The 22,186-nt window shown below is 40.0% G+C and overlaps 1 protein-coding gene across 2 annotated transcripts in view; it reads right to left on the reverse strand.

Moving 5' to 3' along the window:
• Positions 1-918: 918 nt before the first annotated feature.
• The window catches only part of eno4 (enolase 4), a 57,031-nt gene continuing 35,763 nt past the window's right edge, over positions 919-22,186 (reverse strand). For both annotated transcript variants that reach the window (XM_078413448.1, XM_078413447.1), the window contains 7 exons: positions 20,610-20,675; positions 20,244-20,402; positions 11,877-12,002; positions 7,040-7,232; positions 4,925-4,992; positions 3,661-3,778; positions 919-3,039 (listed from right to left, as the gene is read on the reverse strand). In XM_078413448.1, the coding sequence (XP_078269574.1) occupies positions 2,960-3,039; positions 3,661-3,778; positions 4,925-4,992; positions 7,040-7,232; positions 11,877-12,002; positions 20,244-20,402; positions 20,610-20,675 (810 nt within the window). In that variant the 3' untranslated portion in view covers positions 919-2,959. The remainder of the gene's footprint in view (positions 3,040-3,660; positions 3,779-4,924; positions 4,993-7,039; positions 7,233-11,876; positions 12,003-20,243; positions 20,403-20,609; positions 20,676-22,186) is intronic.

Raw genomic sequence — 22,186 nt, forward strand, 5'->3', positions numbered from 1 at the left:
GATGAAGGGTCTTCTACATGACATGTTAACTCTGCTTCCCTTTCTATGGATACTGCCTGGCCCGTGGATTGTTACCAGCAATTTCTGTTTTATTTTATATTTCTAGCACCTGCAGTTTTTTTTTCATTTTTCACATCTATAATACAATCATAATTAATGGTCATCTGGCATACCTCAAAAATGGCCAAGTCCAATTTCAGATTGTAGTTTTTAAGATGTCACTAGAATGCTGCATAGAGTTTCATGACTTTGGCCAGATTTTATGGGTGCAAAGCTAACTCGATATCAAATTTCTACACATTACTGTGAATGTTAGATATACATAGAGGATATGTTTATGGGGGCTCAGATCAGGTGCGAAGTGTGAATGTACTTTTTTTCTTTTAATGAGCTTGGGTAAGCAGCAGCATTTTCATTGTTTGAGTTATTGATTTCTATTTTGAATGTAGCAATGGCCAATAAGGAAATGTATAAGCAGAAAAATATACATTTGGAATAGAGATTGTAGGGCCTAGTCATATTTATACTGTAAATTGTGGTAATCTTTAAATAGCAAAATCAATTTTTCTTTTTATAGGTAAAAGCAGCACATAAAAATGACAAAGAATCTTTTCAATCAAAACACTTGAATTCTATGCAACCAAAGGGATGTGAAAAGACAACCTTGGCAGCAATTGGTAGAAAATCGTGAAGTACAACCAACACAAGGTATAACAAAGGAAACAAATTTGGCAAGTTTCTGAATTTGGGCACACATTCAATTTTGTGAGATCATGAACCAAAGATACTATTCTTAATAACTCCATTTACTTGACTTTTAATATGAAGTAATCGTCACGTAGCTCAGTTTGTAAATTATGATTCAACATGAAGCAGACATGTAGAAAATTCAGCAATTTAATTGAAAAAAGGGACACTGCAGTATTCAATACATTTAGATCTATAGATCTAATGACTCGTAGCGAATGCAACTGGTGGCTGATGTTCGTACACACATTTTGCATTAATGAAAGAGGACCAGTTTCTACCCCAGGGTGCCATGTTACTTACAGTGGAGACTGGAGGACCTGATATAATCCTCTCATCTTACAGTTATAACAGTAGGATGCTGCTGGCTACCTGCCTTCTCCCAATAGTTATTGACTTTTTTGGGATCCACTTGAGACATGCAGTCTCGCATCATGCTGGCAATATCCTAATGAGGCTGGTGATTATATTTTCGCATTTAGGTTAGATATTAATGATCTTGCTGGCCTTGATAAAATGTACCTAGCATAAATCAACACTTTTGGAAAAATGTAATAATTTCTGATTGGTGTTAACCAGAAACACAAAGTTCTATTGCCATTCTGTGCTGTGTTTAATTAAAAGTGGTTTATTCAGAATGGCAGAAGATTTGTTAAAATTAGTCTATATTTAAGACTAACCACTGACAATGCTAAAGCAGGGTTGGTCTAGACGGTAAACAGCCACCATCACTATCAAGTTTATTTGATAGGTGGACATTTTTGATAGGTATAACAAGGTTCAGATTACACAGTGCAAACATCCCAGCAAAGACCAGTATTTTCTGGAGAGCCTTGAAAAATGGAAGCATTTTTCAAGTCACTTGTTGAACATGCTCAATGGAAATATAACTATCAATGCATATATACAATAGATGTCGAACTCTTTTACAATCTTTATCATTAAATAATTTACGACCATACAATTAAATGGGTCACATTTGTATCTTCCACTATCACAGGCGTCCAACTTTGTTTTGCAAATACTGTTGGAAGGGCTGATTTGATTTCGAACACTCTGGGTGACATGCTTTGCCAGAGCTGCTGACTTCTGAATAGGACAATAAACTAATGAACCTCTCTAATTGTTCGAGATACAGAACATTTTCTGTAGCTCTCTTTATTAACAAAGTTATTTATCTCCTCATTAACATTTATCACTCAACCAACACTAAAGTTGGATGGCCGATAATTCTGTGCATTACTGCTTCCAGGTAGCGGGACGCTGGGTCCTGTTTCCAGCTACAAAATGACACGTTAAACTCAGTGGGGGGTAAAACTGACCTTTAGTGAACATTTTTTTACATTTGGAAAGCAGAAACGGTTATATTAAAAAGGATAAATTCTCTAATAATCAGCTGAGTAACAAAAAAGCACATGTTTAGCTCTTTTGAATTTGATATATGCAAAATTGGGTGAAGTTGATCTCAGTAAGAATATATTATAACTTTTTCTTTCTGATAGAGAATGGAAAACTATTATAAAACCTCATGCTTACTAACTTTCATATTTATATCCAGTAAATATAACAAATGAAATGGATGATTTAGTGATATGGAAATGCATTACTTAATCAAGTACATCGTTAGCCTACATGTTGTGGTTTCAGATTGATATCTACAAAGTGCCTAACTAGCAGGGTGTTACAAAGAGTTTGCATAAATGGAAGATTTTTGCAGAAAACTAGTTTTTAAACAAAGTGTAAATATAATCAATAAAATTTAAAGCACTTATAAAAGTAGTCACCATCAATTGGTTAAGATTGAAGGTGACTTTTAAATGCAAGACTGTCTTCTGGAGAAACTGCTAATTTTTGGCTTTAATGCACTTGGAAATCTGATCAATGGTGACTGAGGTTAATTTGCTTCAACATGAAAATGACAGTGTAACTTCATCCAGAAATTCCTCCAGTTTAGCAAAGGCAAAATTCTCAACTTTAAAGTTATACATTTTCAAGTTATAAAAATATTGGCAATTTGTATAGTGAATTAACATTACCTTCACGCGATAATGGTAATTGCTATAATGTATAAAAATGTTAATAGCTGCATCAATTAATATGTGCAATCACCTTCACATGTCACCATTAGCTTGGGACGCTACGTCATTCATATTCAAATAAAATGCTTTGATACGGAGTCTCTTGCTTCAACTCAGTGCGTCTACAGTCTAATTTAGTTGCTTGGATTCATTTCTGGATTAAGATCTTCCTGCTCTTCACTGATGACAGGAAATTCATGTTCAGGTGATTTGCCTATAAAAAATAGTAAATTAGAGCTAAATGGGGTTGGGGTTAAAATTATACTTTGAATTTATAGTTGTGTGGTATTAGCAACTAAAAAATTAACACCAGGTTTGCTTTTTAAAAATACAGCAAACTATTACTAATATTGTGTTCATAAAATTATTTCTTACATATAAACAATTACTCATGTGCTGTAAATTTGAACGGACTTTTTATTTTTCAACACTTAAATAAACATTAGTTTATAGCGAACAAAGTGAAAAACATAAATCGGTTAACATTTACAGCATTTAGAGAATAGCAGCTATTATTATAATGCTAGCTTTCAATTTAGCGGATGATTATTGATGTGAAAGTACTAAATTCAGTAGTATAATAATAAAGTGATTGTAGATATAGTCCCCTGATTGAAGACAATTGGTATTTATGTACATCCAGTACCATTAAGTTGTCAGTTACATGGACCAATGCAGCTTTTGGCAAATGCTTTCTTTTCTTTTGGAGAGACTGTGATTTGCTGACTCGCAGAATTCTCATTCCCTCTAGCTGCGCAATTTCTGTCACTCCTCCCATAATCTTTGTCTCCCATTCTCTGCAAACTGAAAAGGAATAAAATGAAGCAGCTCATACCCAATGCTCCCCTCTGAGCCAATTCTTCTTCAATGGCGAGCAGACGGTTGTATTTTGCCACCCGCTCTCCATGACATAGACCTCCCAGTTTGATGAACCTGGCCCCTAGACCAACAGCCTGAAGGGAATGAAAACCAACAAATGTATTTAGTTGGAAGTTTTAGGAATTCAAAATAGACAAAAGCTGGTTAATCACGTGTGGGGGGGGGGGGGGGGGGGGGAGGTAATGGAATTCATTCTCAACTAAGACCAACACTAGCCAGTTTAAATAAGTACTGATAAATTGAAGAATCCTCCTTATTGGCATGTATACCACGTAAAAAAAAGTTAGAGAAAAAGAACCATTTTAGTATCTGCCCATACAGAAGGAGCATAAAGGATATGGATAGATATTGTCATTAAACGAATTCGCTGAAAAGCACAATGAATTGTTTATAGCAGGGAAACTATCTATTCATTCTAGGCTCCTGCACTTGATTTAAATGCTAATGACAGAAGTTATCAACCATTTTACAGAAATCTGGCAAAAATTATATAGTACAAAATAAGTCTAAAATATTAACATTATGGATTAAACTATGACTTCTGAACCGCTTTGCTAAAATGTTTGAACATTATTAATTTTTCCCAGGTAAATATAAAAACGAGAACATATGGTGCTGCAATGAATTTATTCTATAGACTTAAACCAGCTAAAGTAAACGGAGTCATTGGACTTAAATGAATTGGATATTTTTCACCAGTTTGTGTTGACACTACACAATACAATTTTTAATGTGGACTTAAAGAGGAACATTGTGTAGGAAGGAACTGCAGATGCTGGTTTAAACTGAAGATAGACACAAAATGTTGGAGTAACTCAGAGAGAAGGAATGGGTGATGTTTCGGGTCGACCCTTCTTCAGAGAAACATTCTCCAGGCACACATTCTAAATGATTAACAGCTAAACACTGTCATAGTGATCTGTACTTTCTCACAAGAAAAGTTAAATCCCTAAAGCTACAGTCCCAGAATTTTTGTAAATTTATGTCACCTATTCCAGTCACTGGAGCTGACTCATTTTGAAAAATGCAGGGCATAGCTGAAATAACATGACAGAAATTTTCTATTGACTGCTGATCAAAAGAATGGAAAACTTTCAGACGGGAATAATATTTTGTATAAATACTAAAACTAATATTGTGGCAGGAAATGACACAAATGCAAATGGATATCTGTGGTTGATGATATTCTATAAAATCAGTTGATATAGCTGCGTGCTTACTATGTCAGCTATGCTGTCATCCATGGTTTCTTCGTCTGTCAGACCAGATATAAATATGCACTTATTTTCTGGAATGTTAAAAAAAATTGATTAGTTAAGTGAAAATATATTTATTTTAACAAACTTGTCCCAAGGCAGATTGTTTGGAATTGCATACCCATCAATCTGATTATCTTAAATATATTATTTAACAAAAATTATACATACACTATCTATGTAGTGAAATTAGTAAAAATTCAATTGTATAACACCAGAAACAAGATGTGGAGATTGGAAATTAATGTAATATGTGCCCCTTCAACCACTGCAGGCTGCGTGCTATTTCATATTACAGATTGACTGTATACATTTTTTAATCAAATCATCAATGTTTTGAGAGGTTGGCACCAGCTTAAACCAGCTTGTTGTATTTAAAAGTTAGATACTAAAAGGGAAAGGCTACATGGAGGAATGCATTGTGAAGATAATTCTGACTTGATATGATGCAGCCGAAAACTGGATCTACAATCTTCAGCTGTTATATTGGATGCTTTGGTTGAACAGGTCGAAAGGAGAATTTAACTTTATCCAGAAGGTGCCACAAGCCAACCACTCCTTTAGAAAAAACAGTGGGAGAAGAAGCTGGAAGTAAACGAATTACTTAATTGTAGTGTTGTATTAAGTCCAATTACTTATTATGCGTGTTCAAAGTCAATTAATGCAAATGCCGCATCTTACCATTTGCACAACTTGATCCAAAAGACACTATCTCCTTCAATACTGCTCTAGACTTTTGTGCTTGAGTCTCAAGTTCTTGAAAGTGGACCTTTCTGACCTAAAAACAACTGCAATCACTCTGCAATTATTCATAACTGCACCAATGTTCCCACTAAATTTTAGCTAACATAGGTCCAACTCACCCAGAATTGGAAATATTTGATCATTCTGGGCATAGTTGCACTTCATCCAATCTATTCTACTGCATAATGTGACTTCTTCTACATTTGAGAAACCAAATGCAGACCCAAGTGTGGCAGACCCAAAGTGGCAAATGCAGTGTCGCATGCCACTTTAATTCTCAGTCCCACTTCTATTCCACCCTATCTGCCTTCAGTTTCATTCATTGCTTTAGAGAGGCTCAATGTAATGTAGAGGAACAGCATGTTATCTTCTGTTCAGGTACTTTTCAACCTTATGAAATGAACATTATTTTTTTAATCTATTTTATTTAATTGTTCTCTCCTTGTCTCTCATGATGCCCAGTGCCCCCTTTCCTCTTCATTTAAAAAAAACTGCTTCCCAAACTTAAGTTCTAGGATCAGAATTAGGCAATTTGGCCCATCAAGCCTATTCCGCCATTCAATCATGGTTGATCTATCTTTCCCTCTCAACCCTATTCTCCTGCCTTTCCCCCATGACCCCTGACACCCTCAATGCTCATGCGCTTCATCGGCTGATCTGTCTTATCCAATCTCCATAAAGCCTTTTGTTTAACACAGACCTCCACCCCTCTAGCTGTGTTTTGAAAATTAAACCCCTTCACCTTCCTCCTCCCCAGTTCTGAGGGTTTCTGACCTGAGATGTTTCTTTTTTTTTCTTTTTAGACTCCTGAATTGTTCTAGCATTTTTGTCAAAATATTCTATTTATCACCAAAATTCTTCTTCACCATCACTGAATAACTGGGACTCTATGCATGGATTTCAACATCTTTACTTTTCAGGTATCTCCTTGACCTAATCTATTCTAGTTTTGTAACCTCATTTAATCCAGGGTTATCCTCACATCGCCAGTTTTTCCCAAATGTGTTTAAAATAATTATCCCACCTTCGACTGTATAATTGTGTGATTATAGCCACCTCTCAGTAACAAATGCCCCAAATTCATTTACTCAACTATACCTTTCCTCAGCTTCAAAAGGTTTTACAAAACCAACATTTTCAAATATACTTTCAATTACATTTTCAGTCACATTTTCTGTTTTACAGGTGCCTCATGAAATTTATTTTATTAATGTTGGACCTTTTTGTTGGACCATTTTGAATTATTTTGTGAAGAGAAATTGAATGCCACATGCCCACTAATAAATATTTAAAAAGTAATGGTAAGTTTTAGTTCTTAGCTCATAAATAACATACCTTCCATCAATTTTGCTATTTGAATCAAATTTGAAATTGTGGTTTGATTGGCATTGTGCACGACTAAACCACTGTATAGCTTTTCACCCAGGCCCTCTGTTAGGAGCTTGTCTATTGATCTTGAAGCAACATCAGCCAAGATATAACATTGGGGACTAAGAAGACTGCTCAGCTTACTCCACTGCTCCCCATCCTGAAAAGAAAAATAAATGGATTACCACTTTGATATAAAATGCATAGATTAATTTTCTTACAACCCAAATAATTAAATACAATTTTCATTCATTTTGTAGCTAAATGCAGTAAAACATACAAAACGCTTTAAAGGAAAGTTATCAATGCTTGATAGTGAGCTACATGACATATTAAGACAGATGCAAGTGGTGGTGCTGCCAGCTGAATGAGGCTGGTGTAGTCTTGTTAATTATAATTGATCTTTCCAAAGGAAATGCATGTAGAAAAAGATGAATGAGAAAATAAATATGAGAAATGTGAGAAACAAGACAATACTGAAGAAAATTATGTAAATATCTGGAAGATCAAACAGCATTCACGACAAGAGAGAGAGTTAATATTATTCGTTGAAGACCTTTCATCAACACTGGCCAATTCTGATCCAAATCATTGAATTCAATACTGAAGAGTGATGGTTTCCTAGATGGTGGGACGATGAGAGGTAAAAAGGGCAGGGATTGCAGCCTTGGTAAGTGTCGGTGGAGAAAGAGTGAACTAGGGATTCTGAGAGGGACCATTCATTGTCAGATGCCAGGAAAGGAGAGGCAGATGTATTCCAAAAAAAAGAGCAACTGGTGGAACTCATTCAGTTATGGCATCATGTTGATGGTGATAGACATTTTAGAGGATCATCCATTAAACATGGAGGGTAGGATGGTGAGGGCAATGGGAAGTCTTGCTCTAGTTGGGAGGAGAGGTGGTGAATGCAGAAATAGTACAGATGTGCTGAGAATTCTGTCCAAAGGCAGAGGGGAAAACCATTGCAAAGGAAAACAGTGGTGCAACTTTAGAGACCCGGGTTCGATCCTGACTATGGTTGCTGTCAGTACGGAGTTTGTAAATTCTCTCTGTGGCTGCGTGGGTTATCTCCGCATGCTCCGGTTTCCTTCCACACTCCAAGGCCGTACAGGTTTGTAGGTTAATTGGCTTTGGTAAGTTGTAAAATAAATTGTCCATGGCATGTGTAGATTAGCGTATGGGGCGATCGCTGGTCAGTGAAAACTGGGTGGGCCCAAGGGCCTGTTTTCGCGCTGCATCTCTGAACTCTAAAGAAAGTATGTTCAAGTGACTGTTTTGCAAACCCTTAATTCAGTCCATTTTGATGATCCTGAGTTTCTAGTCATGTTAATGAAGTCCACTGTAAGCTGAATGAACAGCATTTGATCTTCTGATCAGATAGAGAACATATTTTAGGACTCAGCATTAAGTTTAATGATGTCAGGTTGAGTGGGTGGTCAAAAACTTGGCAAATGGATTAAATACAGGAAAGTATATGGCTATGCAATGCTTTAGATGGAATTAAAAGGAAGGCAATTATCTCAAAAGATTGCAAATGTGTGGAGTACAGAGGGATCTTGATGTGATGTACATGAAGCATAAAAAAGTTATCATGCAGGTCAGTTAAGTAATTTAGTACTTATTTAAGAAAGGGTGTATTACATTGGAAGCAGACCAGAATAGATTCACTAACTCCATAGATGAGAGAGGTTTCCTATCACAACTGGCTAAAAAAAGTCAGATCTATATTCACTGCAGATTATAAGAATGAGGAATGATCTTATTGAAACATACAAAATCCTGAGGGGCCATGACAAAATGGACTTTGAGATGTTTCCACTTGAGGGAGAGTCTAAAATTAGGTGATATAATAACAAATTAGAGGGCAGTTATTTAAACTCACAGAAGGCCATGAATCTCTGGAATTCACTATGTCTGGGGGTTGTGCAGACAAGATTACTGCAAGTATTTCAAGAATATATAGGTGAAGTTTTGCAAGATTGGGGAATTGACAAAGAGGAGGAGTTGTCCAAGAGAGATCATCCTTGGTCATATTGGATAGCAGGGTTGGCTTGAGGGAGCAGGTGCATCTACTCTCTACCAGTTATTCTCAAGTATTCTGGATGTCACAGTTCTGGCATTGATTTTTTCTCGGTATCTGTCCTTATTCATTCACTCTTTACATCCATTCCAGTTGGATCGTCTGCAAGCTGAAAGCCTTTACTGCCATTCTTCAGCCAGCAGCATAGGCATTTCCTTTTGTCTCCAGCTTATCACTGTCATCCTCTTTGTTTTCTCCTCCCTCCTTTGTATCTTAAAACATGCTAGTTTTGTAAATATGCCAAGTCTCAATAAAAATCATCAATCTAAAGTGGGTTTTTTTTCTCTCTCTATAGGTCCTCTCTGACTTGTTAAGTATTTTCAGCATTTTCTCTTCCATTTTAATGAGTTTAAAGGAGGAAAACCAGCCATGGCGGCATTTAAGGCAATATTTCATTACTTTGTTTACTGGGTGGTGCCAGCAATGGCTGCCTCGCCAACAGTCTGTCTGTCCCTTCCTTCTTTGTGTCTGTTTTGTATGTGTTAAATGTATGTTTTTTTAGTGTTCTTTTGCTTATTTTGTGTGTGGGGGGGGGGGGGGGGGGGGGGGGGGGGAGGGAGGAGGGGGGTGGGGGAAAGAGTTGGGGGAAACTTTTTCTAATCTCTTACCTCGACGGAGATGCAATTTTTTTCCGTATCGTATCTCCGTCCACAGTGGCCTAATATTGTGGAGTTGGCAGCCTTTGCTGGAGATCGATCAGGAGCTCCATCGCGGGAACCTGCAGGACTTACCATCATGGAGCTCGCGATCCCTGTCGGGGGGTCGTCTTTGGAGCTCTAACCGTGGGAGCCTACGAGACTTTAACATCGCGGAGCCCTTGGTCTCTGGTGAAGACCGTCATCGGGGACCAGGCCGCAGGAGTTTCGACCGCTTCGACGCGGGTGTTTCCATTGCCTCGACGGGGGCTTCGACCGCCGGCTGCGGATGGTTCGACTACCCCGACCGTGGGAGAATAGAGGAAGGAGATTGGACTTTATTGCCTTCCATCGCTGTGAAGAACGTGGGGGATCTGCTGTGGTGAATGTTTATGTTAACTTTTATCTAGTTGTGTGTCTTGTTGTTTTTTTTAGTATGGCTCAACCTACCCTGCTGGCATATTTAGCTGGTCTGCATTTTACCTTATTTTGTCTAACTGCTCCCATTCACTCATCAAACTGATCATTTTATTTACAGCTCAGAGACATCCCTCCTCCCCCTCTCCATAACTGCAAATTAATGATGCTTGAACTGTATGTGAACTTAAGATCATTATGGATGTAAAATTGTTATATTTCTCCATGTTCGAAGACAAATATTGCTTATTATTAAAAAGAGTAAATCCATAGCACAAAAGAAGATATGATTTCCTTGTGTGGAGTGGAGTGTCTGCAATTAGTTGTCATAATAGAAATGCTGTTGCAATTATCTATTGATCTTTCTCTGGAAGCAGAACACAACAGGTCAGGTCTGTTGTGTGAAAGACTGTACCCTGTTTGAATTAAGTGGCTGCGTTGGACTAAATCCCCCTTTAATATTGTTGCTTTTGTACTGAGTTTCTTCCACATTCTCAGCTTTCTAAAAGAAAGCCTTTATTTCGAGGAAGATCTATATTTATATAGTGTCTTTCATGGCCTCAGGACATTCTACGACGCTTTACAGAAAATAAACTGCATTTCCCCCCCAAAGTACTTTGTAAGCAAAATCATTGTTATACTATGGGAAATGAGCATCCAATTTGAGTATGCATGATCATATATCAGCAATATGATAACAGTCGAGTTGTGTTTATTGATATTGATGAAGATAAGTAGCAGTCAGGAGATAGGGGAAGAATTTCCCTGAATGTCTTCAGAACCGTGTCAAGAGATTTTTTTTGTGTACATCTGAAGGAATATTAGAGATTTTAATGACCCAGCTGCAGGACGGTTTCTTGTAACTTTATATATCTAAGACTAAGAAGCAGTATCATAACATAGACCAATTACTAATGTGAACAACAAGATTATATAATTTAGAAGACTATTTTTGTTCTTAAACTTTTATCTTTTCTCTACCATCTCCAGAAACCTTTGTTCAGATATTTCTCTCTCCTTCACAATTTTCAATTTTTTCTCTCTCCTTTGAAAGCTATTATGGATTATCTTTCCAGCAGTTTTCTTCTCCTGAAATTTCTGACCAATTGTAACGTCAGAAAAGTCCCCATTTGAGGCATGACATTTATAGACAATAGACAATAGACAATAGGTGCAGGAGTAGGCCATTCAGCCCTTCGAGCCAGCACTGCCATTCAATGCGATCATGGCTGATCACTCTCAATCAGTACCCCGTTCCTGCCTTCTCCCCATACCCCCTCACTCCGCTATCCTTAAGAGCTCTATCCAGCTCTCTCTTGAAAGCATCCAACGAACTGGCCTCCACTGCCTTCTGAGGCAGAGAATTCCACACCTTCACCACTCTCTGACTGTCTTCAGCAGATTCTGCACAACAACCTTGACTTTATACTATTCTATTACTGATCTATTCTTTGTAAGTATTCCAGAAAGGACAAAGGGACAAAGGGATATTTATTATTTTAAATTCATTCCATTCATATGTTATTATTTTGAAGCCTCTGTCAATTGAATAAAAAGGAGAGCTTTGAACCAGATGAAACAGTAGTTCACATTCTATATTCACTGTTTATTTATCTTACATCAGGTTCTAATGTTTTTGTCTTTCAGACTTACTGATATAACAGTTACTAACCTCTTTCCGGAGAGGGTCTATCAGACCAATAATTGACGGGTACTGCTTCACCAAGTTGCTGTAGAATTCTATCATTTCATCAGGATGTTTTAATATTCCACTTATAACTTCATATTTCTGTTTTTCCTGTAAGATATAAAATTGAAATGCTCACTTGTCCCATTTCAGTATGAGAGTAGCCCCCATGAAAGGAATAGAGGAGTCTCAGATTTCAAGAGTCAAGAGTGTTTTATTGTCATATGTCAGATAGAACAATGAAATTCTTACTTGCAGCAGCACAATAGGATATGTAAACAATAGTACACTGCAAACAATACAATAAATGAGAAAACAAGTTCAGTGTGTGTACATATACACACTCACAGACACACACAATATATATATATGAACATACACACACACAAACGTACACATAAAAAAACAATAAAATAGTGCAAAGAATAACAATTATTTAGACTATGTAGTTCAGTGCTTATTTGAGGCTGTAGTGTTGAATAGCCTAATGGCTGTAGGGAAGAAGCTGTTATATCATGTGATATCAAGAAATAGCTGAAGTCACGAGATAGAGTAAAGGCTATGGCACCAAATGACAACTTGGCTGATTTACTGAAGACCTGCATACCAGAATTAGCCATACTCTGCCAAAGCTGTTCCAGTGTTCAGCATTTATGCAACACTGTGAAAAGGTGAGCAGGTTCATCCTGTTCACAAAAGGCAGGTTTAATGCAATCAGTCTACTCTCAATCATTTGGTAAATTACAGTCAGGTGGCAGTTAGCACCAATAACCAATGCTAAATTTGGAATTCACAACTTGGGTCCAAATCTTACCACAGTCTAATTTCAAACCTAGAACAAAGAGGTGAATTTGAAAGGTTAAATTAAAGTGATATCAAGACAAAATTTGACAAAATGTGGCATGAAACTACCCTGGTGGAACTAATGTCAATTATCATTAAAGGGAGTCATACCTCACACAAAGGAAAATGGTTGTAATTGAACATTTATCAACCCAGCTCTATAACTTCAATGTCAAAGTTCCTCAGAGCAGTCCTGGGCCCAACCATCCACATCAATGACTTTCCGTCCATCTCAAGTACAGACTGTCGATGTTCACTGATGATTGCACAACATTCAAAGCCATTTGCATATCATCAAGAAAGAAAGCAGTCCACATCAGGCACGTAGCAGGTGCCAAGTAACATTCACAGCACAAAAGTGCCTGAGAATTACCATGTAGAAGAGCCATCTACCCTTGAAATTACACGGCCTTACTGGGTACCTGGCCATTAACATTCTGGGAGGGGGCTCAGAAACTGAACTGGATCAGCCACATAAAGGCTGTGACTGTTAGAGCAGGCGACCAGTTTGGTATTCTGTAATGAATGACATCCATTTCCATAGTCTACAGAGCACAATGGATGTGTATGATTGAAGTTTACATTTGCCTGGACAAGTTTTGTTCCAATAATACACATGCAGCTTGACACCATCCAGGACAAAACAGCAAAGTTGATTTACACACCGTCCAGCACCCTTAACATTAATTGCTTCCTTTAATGGCTGCAGTTCGTGCCATTTACTAAATTCACACATATATATATATATATGCTATATATATATGCTATATATATATGCTATATATATATGCTATATATATATATATGCTATATATATATATATGCTATATATATATATGCTATATATATATATGCTATATATATATATGCTATATATATATATGCTATATATATATGCTATATATATATATGCTATACATATGCTAATATATATGCTATATATTCATTCATTCATTCATTCATTTAATTTTATTTCGAACATGTTAAAAGACATCAATTAAAAAACAAAATAAACAAAAAAAAACAGAAGAAATACAAGGAATTTCATCCATTACTTAACATATATATGCTATATATATGCTATATATATGCTATATATATGCTATATATATGCTATATATATATATGCTAAACACATATATATGCTATATATATGCTATATATATGCTATATATGCTATATATATATGCTATATATATGCTATATATATATGCTATCTATATATGCTATCTATATATAAACATAGCACAATAAGTAAGGAAATTTGTGTTTGGTACATTATTTCTTTGTTGTAACAATGCTTCTTGGCAATAAATCTTATACCGTTGGAAAGTCTGTTTATTTCCCTTTTAAATGGTGCCACATTTGTAAGGAACATGCGTTTGTGGGATGAGCAGCAGAGCTGAGTATATGGGATGCGCCCATGAAAAATTTGCCAAATCTCTGCCAATGCCAAACAGCTTATTCTGCTGTTGCTATTGACTCTTGTTTTGAGCTTCTGGTACCCCCAGGTGCTGACAAGAATGGGATGCCATCCCACAACAGTGTGTGACCAGGCTGGTGACCAGCATGAGGAGGAGGTGCCAGGCTGTTGTGGCTGTGTATGGTTCTTCCACACACTACTGTGGCTCCTGTTTATTAAATGAATAAATTGTTAAATTGCCAATATGTCTTGTTTCTTCAGACCAATCATCCAATCCACCAAACAACACCGAACAAGAGTCAATGGCAGAATAAGCTGTTTGGCATTGGCAGAGAAGATTTGGCAAATTTTTCATGGGCGCATCCCATATACTCAGCTCTGCTGCTCATCCCACAAATGCATGTTCCTTACAAATGTGGCACCATTTAAAAGGGAAATAAACAGGCTTTCCAACGGTATAACATTTATTGCCAAGAAGCATTGTTACAACAAAGAAATAATCTACCAAACACAAATTTCCTTACTTTTTGTGCTATGTTTATATGCTATATATATATATATGCTATATATATGCTATATATATATATGCTATATATATATGCTATATATATGCTATATATATATATGCTATATATATATGCTATATATAGGCTATATATATAGCATATATAGATAGCATATATATAGCATATATATATAGCACATATATATATAGCATATATATATGCTATATATATATATATAGCATATATATATATATATATATATATATATATAACAGTGAATTCAGTAAATGTTAATGGTCAGGTACCCAGTAATGCCCCCACCCGGCCCTGGGGAGACTCAGAGCAGGAGGGAGAAGGTCATCCATCCCGTTGCTTGAAGGCCGCTCTCCTACTTCTCCTCCACCTGCCGCGCTGCCCGCCTCGAGTACTCCCAGCTCCCGCCGGGCCCCAGCCGCCGGGTCTCGCCGGCAATCAGCGCTGCACGCACGGCCACTGGTAAGTGACTTTCGCCGCCAATGGGTCCACGGAGGGGAGTGCGAGTGGGCGTGGAGGCCGAGTTTGGGTGGGGGGAGAGGGAGGATGGGAGGGGAGGAGTGGGGGGAGGGGGGAGTGGGGGGAGGGGAGAGTGGGGGGAGGGGAGAGTGGGGGATAGGAGAGGGGAGAGTGGGGATGGGGGAGGGGAGAGTGGGGTGAATGGGGTGGGGGTTGGGGCGGGGTAAGGGGGGGTGAGAGTGGGGGGGAAGGGCAGGGTGGGGGGAATGCGTGTGGGGGAGGAGAGGGGGGATAGTGGTGGATGGAGTGGGTCAATGAGGGGGGGATAAGGGGGATTGAGTGGGGGGGATAAGGGGGATTGAGTGGGGGGGGGATAAGGGGGATTGAGTGGGGGGGGGATGAGGGTGCTAGACCAATACAGGAGAGCCTTTGGGTCCATGGCTCGCTTTGGCTGCAGCGCTGCCGCAACGGGGCCCAGGTCACTGACACCCTCTCCCCTTCCCTGTCCCAACTCCACGAGGAATGGGCCTAATGGATCCACTTGGTCTAGTATATATTACTAGAACACTCGGTTTGTTTGTGTGTATATGTTTATATGCTTATGTGTTTGTGTGTACCATGCCCTCGACAGAGCCAAAACGGTACACGACAGCGCGACAATTTTAGGTCCACCCTACTCGCCATTCGCCCGTGGTCTGTATAAACCCACTTTTGTTACTTAAAAAAAATAATTTGCCAAATCTTCTCTGCCAATGCCAAACAGCTTATTCTGCTGTTGCTATTGACTCTTGTTTTGAGCTTCTGGTACCCCCAGGTGCTGACAAGAATGGGATGCCATCCCACAACAGTGTGTGACCAGGCTGGTGACCAGCATGAGGAGGAGGTGCCAGGCTGTTGTGGCTGTGTATGGTTCTTCCACACGCCACTGTGGCTCCTGTTTATTAAATGAATAAATTGTTAAATTGCCAATATGTCTTGTTTCTTCAGACCAATCATCCAATCCACCAAACAACACCGAACAAGAGTCAATGGCAGAATAAGCTGTTTGGCATTGGCAGAGAAGATTTGGCAAATTTTTCATGGGCGCATCCCATATACTCAGCTCTGCTGCTCATCCCACAAATGCATGTTCCTTACAAATGTGGCACCATTTAAAAGGGAAATAAACAGGCTTTCCAACGGTATAAGATTTATTGCCAAGAAGCATTGTTACAACAAAGAAATAATCTACCAAACACAAATTTCCTTACTTTTTGTGCTATGTTTATATGCTATATATATATGCTATATATATGCTATATATATATGCTATATATATGCTATATATATATATGCTATATATATATGCTATATATATGCTATTATATATGCTATATATATATGCTATATATATATGCTATATATATATATAGCATATATAGAGCATATATAGATAGCATATATATATAGCACATATATATATAGCACATATATATATAGCATATATATATATGCTATATATATATATATATATAGCATATATATATATATATATATAACAGTGAATTCAGTAAATGTTAATGGTCAGGTACCCAGTAATGCCCCCACCCGGCCCTGGGGAGACTCAGAGCAGGAGGGAGAAGGTCATCCACCCCGTTGATTGAAGGCCGCTCTCCTACTTCTCCTCCACCTGCCGCGCTGCCCGCCTCGAGTACTCCCAGCTCCCGCCGGGCCCCAGCCGCCGGGTCTCGCCGGCAATCAGCGCTGCACGCACGGCCACTGGTAAATGACTTTCGCCGCCAATGGGTCCACGGAGGGGAGTGCGAGTGGAGGCCGAGTTTGGGTGGAGAGTGGGGAGTGGGAGGATGGGAGGAGGGGAGGGGGAGAGTGGGGAGTGGGGAGAGTGGGGGATGGGAGAGTGGGGATGGGGGAGGGGAGAGTGGGGTGAATGGGGTGGGGGTTGGGGCGGGGTAAGGGGGGGTGAGAGTGGGGGGGAAGGGCAGGGTGGGGGGAATGCGTGTGGGGGAGGAGAGGGGGGATAGTGGTGGATGGAGTGGGTCAATGAGGGGGGGATAAGGGGGATTGAGTGGGGGGGGGGATAAGGGGGATTGAGTGGGGAGGGGGATGAGGGTGCTAGACCAATACAGGAGAGCCTTTGGGTCCATGGCTCGCTTTGGCTGCAGCGCTGCCGCAACGGGGCCCAGGTCACTGACACCCTCTCCCCTTCCCTGTCCCCACTCCACGAGGAATGGGCCTAATGGATCCACTTGGTCTAGTATATATTACTAGAACACTCGGTTTCTTTGTGTGTATATGTTTATATGCTTATGTGTTTGTGTGTACCATGCCCTCGACAGAGCCAAAACGGTACACGACAGCGCGACAATTTTAGGTCCACCCTACTCGCCATTCGCCCGTGGTCTGTATAAACCCACTTTTGTTATTAAAAAAAAAAATTTACCTAATAAACTTTAAGAAATGTGCTCCCCCCCACCCCCACCAGCGGAAGGACCGGCACCCATCCAGCGTGCCACGCACCTGACCTCCCTCCCGTAGTGCAGCGCGGTGGCAGAGGATCCACAAGATAGCCGTCCTCACCAATCGCAGCCGAGCTGCAGGAGAGGCTTCAGCTCCATGCCCGGCCCGCAGGAGAAATGGGGCCGAGGTCAGTGCCTTCTCCCTGTCCACTCTCACCCACCCAGGGCCCCGGGAGACACTCCCCGCCCGGCAACCGGGATGGAGGGGGGGGGGGAAGGGGTGAAGGGAATTGGGGAGGGGTGAAGGGGAGAGGAGGGGAGGAGGGGGTGCTGCACCAATGCAGGACAGCTTTGGACCCAACGGGTCCACTTGGTCTAGATACTCTCTAATACTCCTCCGGGAGAAGCTCCAAACCTAAGTGTTCTATCGTCATAAAGAACATGTGCAGCAATGAAATTGGAACACCTGTTTCTACTCCAGGATGCACACCAACCTGGCTCAGAAACATATTACCATCTTTCACCATTGCTAGAACCAAATCCTGGAATTTGCTATCCAAAAACATATCTTCAGCAATAGGGCCAATGAGCTTCACCAACTAATTCACCTTCTTAAGGGCAATTATCGTTGGGCAGTAAATGCCATCAATGTAAGTAGTGCTTGCAAACCAAAAATAAATGCATTTTAAAAACCTCACACGTTCATGTGTCTAACATTTCTTATCATTGTGAAGTAAATGAACTGAATACTGACATTATCAATTACACTTAAGTTCAGTAGTGGGATCGAACTGAATCCCACTACTGGCCACATCTTCCTATTTCCACTCCTTTCTACTTTCCAGTGACCATTCCCTCCATTCCAACGGGGTCCCACTACTGGGCACATCTTCCCATCTCCACCCCTTTCTGCTTTCCGCATAGACCATTTCCTCCTTAACTCCCTGGTCCACTCATCCCTTCCCACCCAAACCACACCCTCCCCAGGTACTTTCCCCTGCAACCGCAGGAGATGCAACACGTGTCCCTTTACCTTCCCCCTCAACTCCATCCGACCTAGTCTTTCCAGGTGAGGCAGAGGTTCACCTGCACCTCCTCCAACCTCATCTATTGCATCTGCTGTTCCAGATGTCCACTTCTCTACATCGGCAAGACCAAGCGCAGGCTCGGCGATCGTTTAGCTCAACACCTTCGCTCAGTCCGCCTTAACCAACCTGATCTTCCGATGGCTCAGCACTTCAACTCCCCCTCCCATTCCTAATCTGACCTTTCTGTCCTAGGCCTCCTCCATTGTCATGGTGAGGCCCAGCGCATATTGGAGGAACAGCATCTCATATTTCGCTTGGGCAGTTTACACCCCAGTGGTATGAACATTGACTTCTCTAACTTCAGATAGTTCCTCTGTCCCTCTCTTTCCCCTCCCCCTTCCCAGTTCTCCGACTAGTCTTCCTGTCTCCTACTACATCTTATCTTTGTCCCACCCCCTCCCCTGACATCAGTCTGAAGAAGGGTCTCGACCCGAAACGTCACCCATTCCTTCTCTCCAGAGATGCTGCCTGACCCACTGAGTTACTCCAGCATTTTGTGACAACCTACACTTAAGTTTGAGTTTACATTCAGCCTATCTTTCACATGTGATCTTTCAACTTCGAGCTATTTTATTTTTACATAGAAAGAAGATGCATCTCAATAGACTTTTTTTGTCAGTTATGTCATCAGAGTTTCAGGGGCATCTGGGAATCAGCCTTTTTGGGTCACAATCAGTCTGTGTCACTCATCTTGAGTACAGACAGAATTCCATTTGAGAAATCCCCCTCCTTCAGCAGGAGAAGAATTTCTATGGTCATGCTAATGCAGATGGAGATGTTGTTCCTGTTAAGAAATACTAATTGAATGGTCTTTGTTTAAAAAAAGATACAAAATATAGAGATAATAAACAATACTGAATATAATTCAATGGAGAAAACAATAATACAAATTCAGCAGTGAATATAGATCTTTGAATAGTAAATGTCATCAGGCACAGCATTAAGAGATACAGGAGTGCTCATAATGCCTTAGCCCAACGTATAACAAAGATATTAAGCAATTGATATGTAGGTATTACAGAGTCATGAAGCCCAGCCAAAAAAAACAGAGGAAATTTATTGAACTTAATGAGGTTTGCATTATAGAGCAGTAGAATGCCTTCGCCTTATTAGCTATCCAAACAAAAATTCTTGGCAAATAAATTTTCAGCATACTTTAAATATAAGGCCTCTGACACAGCTTTCCTTTTTTTCATATCAACTAGTGCATGAAATATTGCTTCACACTAAAATAATTAAGGCTTAAATGTCAGAATAGAACATTCTATTAAATAAATCAAAAATCAGACAAAAAAATTGCAAACAAGCTGGAGATATCAGAAGGGTTGCTAAAAGACTAGTCAGTGAAGGGGATTTCAAGTATCTTTTACAGGTTGATAAAATAGAACAAGTTATGTGCTGCAGCAATGGTGCTTAGTTGGAAGGTACAGGATTCAACAAAAGTTGCCAAGCAACACTATTAAGTGATGTGTATACAAGGATATGAATTTTGATGATTTATAGATTTGAATAATTATGAATATGTTATTATAATATAAACTCACATAATCCATCAATTCATGTGCACCACAGTTGAGCATCAAATGCAGATCTTCCCCCAACGTCAATTGTAGTGTTGTGCAAACCTCTTGGATCATCTCAAACGGTTGTTCTATATGGTCATATCCTTTCTTCCAGCAGCCTGAGTGAGACATTGCTGCAAACTGAATGCAGAAACAAGTCATTTTTTCTGTTTCGTATTAAAGATTCAGTGATCTGCATAATTACCTTTTCCTCCATCAACAAAAACAAAGATAATAAGGCGAGTCTGTTTTTAAAATACTTGAATCTTAACATAAAACATTATTTAACATAAAATGAATTCTTGAGTGGTTAATTTGAGTAAATGGATTATTCTTCTATATACATACTCCAGTTTTTGGTGCAAACATCCACTTGCTGATTTCTTGCTGAAGATCTCTGATCATTTTGATACTCTGCAAGACAATTTCAAACAGCTTACAATTACAGTACATTCTCAAATCATGTTTAATACAATAGTTTAGCTCTCAAGTTTGGATGAATTGATCCATCATGTCATTCTGAATGTTCAAGTCAGGAAAATTACAAACACCACAGCAGTGGTGCAGAAAAAATTGTTTGAGCTATGAACTGGGTTCAAGTGGAGTCTTAAAAGTGGCTGTTGAGTCAATGAGCTGGTTTTAATTTCACAAAGTTCACAAGATTTGGTGAGAAATAGAAAGTGTAACTCATTTATTCAAAAAGGAAGACAAAAAGCAGGAAACTACAGACAAGTATATATCATGAGGAAAACATCAAAATCTATTATTAAATATTCGTCGTGGTTATCCCTCAAGGTCGAGGATTATGGTCTATGTTCCGTTGTTTTTATGAACTCTCAGACCTGGCTTATGAGTCCAATCCTGGCTTTGAAAGTTCTTTGGCATTCAGGGCAGGTAATTCCAGGTGTTAGATCGGGCTTTGGTTGTTGCTGCCCCTCTTTCCGTTTACTTCTCTTTTCTTCTAATTCTGTGCATCTGTTGGCCTCGAAGGTTGCTGTTCCTTTTTGGATGATGATTTGCCAGAGTTTCCTGTCCTTGGCATTGGTTTCCCAATTGTCGATGTCGATTTCACATTTCTTCATGCTGGATTTTAAGGCGTCTTTGAATCTCTTCTTTTGTCCGCCTCTTTTACGTTTGCCTTCTTTAAGCTGGGAGTGGAAGGTTTGCTTTGCTTCTGGGAGTAGAAGGTTCGCTCGTCTTCCATCCGAACAACATGACGGCGGATATGGAACTTGTCTCGGGCTACCTTAAGACCTGGAGACTAAAACTGAGTGTGGCAAAAACCACCACAACGGCCTTTCACCTGAACAACAAGGAAGCTCAATGCCAGCTAACCGTCACCCTCAATGGGTCACCCCTACCCTACAACCCATTTCCTACATACCTCGGGGTGAAACTAGATCGGCAGCTGACCTACAAGCAACACCTTGAAGCTCCCATGCTAAAGTCTCGGCACGGAACAACCTCCTGAGTTGCTTGGCCAGATCGTCATGGGGTGCCAAGACATCTACTCTTCGAACCAGTGCTCTTGCACTCGTGTACAGCGCCGCTGAGTACGCCGCCCCAGCCTGGTGCTGCAGCGCTCATACTAGTAAGCTAGACGCCACCCTCAACGACACCATGCAGATCATTACTGGCTGCCTACGCCCTACTCCGACGGATCTCCTGCCGGTGCTCGCAGTTATCGCACCCGCCAAGCTTCGCAGAGAGTTCTTCACTCATAGGCTGGTGTGCAAGGCCCCATCGGACGCCATACATCCTTTGCACCACCTCGCCTAGGATTCACAGCAACTGGGACCTCAACGCCTGTCATCTCGTCGCCCTTTCTCCCGTCATGCAGCGACCCTCTGTGGCTCCGGTTTCAACATACTAGGAGCGTGGAGAACCAGCTGGGAACAGACATCGCGACCTCCTCAATTCACTGT

The sequence above is a fragment of the Rhinoraja longicauda genome, chromosome 16 (genome assembly GCF_053455715.1).
Source record: "Rhinoraja longicauda isolate Sanriku21f chromosome 16, sRhiLon1.1, whole genome shotgun sequence".
NCBI lineage: Eukaryota > Metazoa > Chordata > Chondrichthyes > Rajiformes > Arhynchobatidae > Rhinoraja > Rhinoraja longicauda.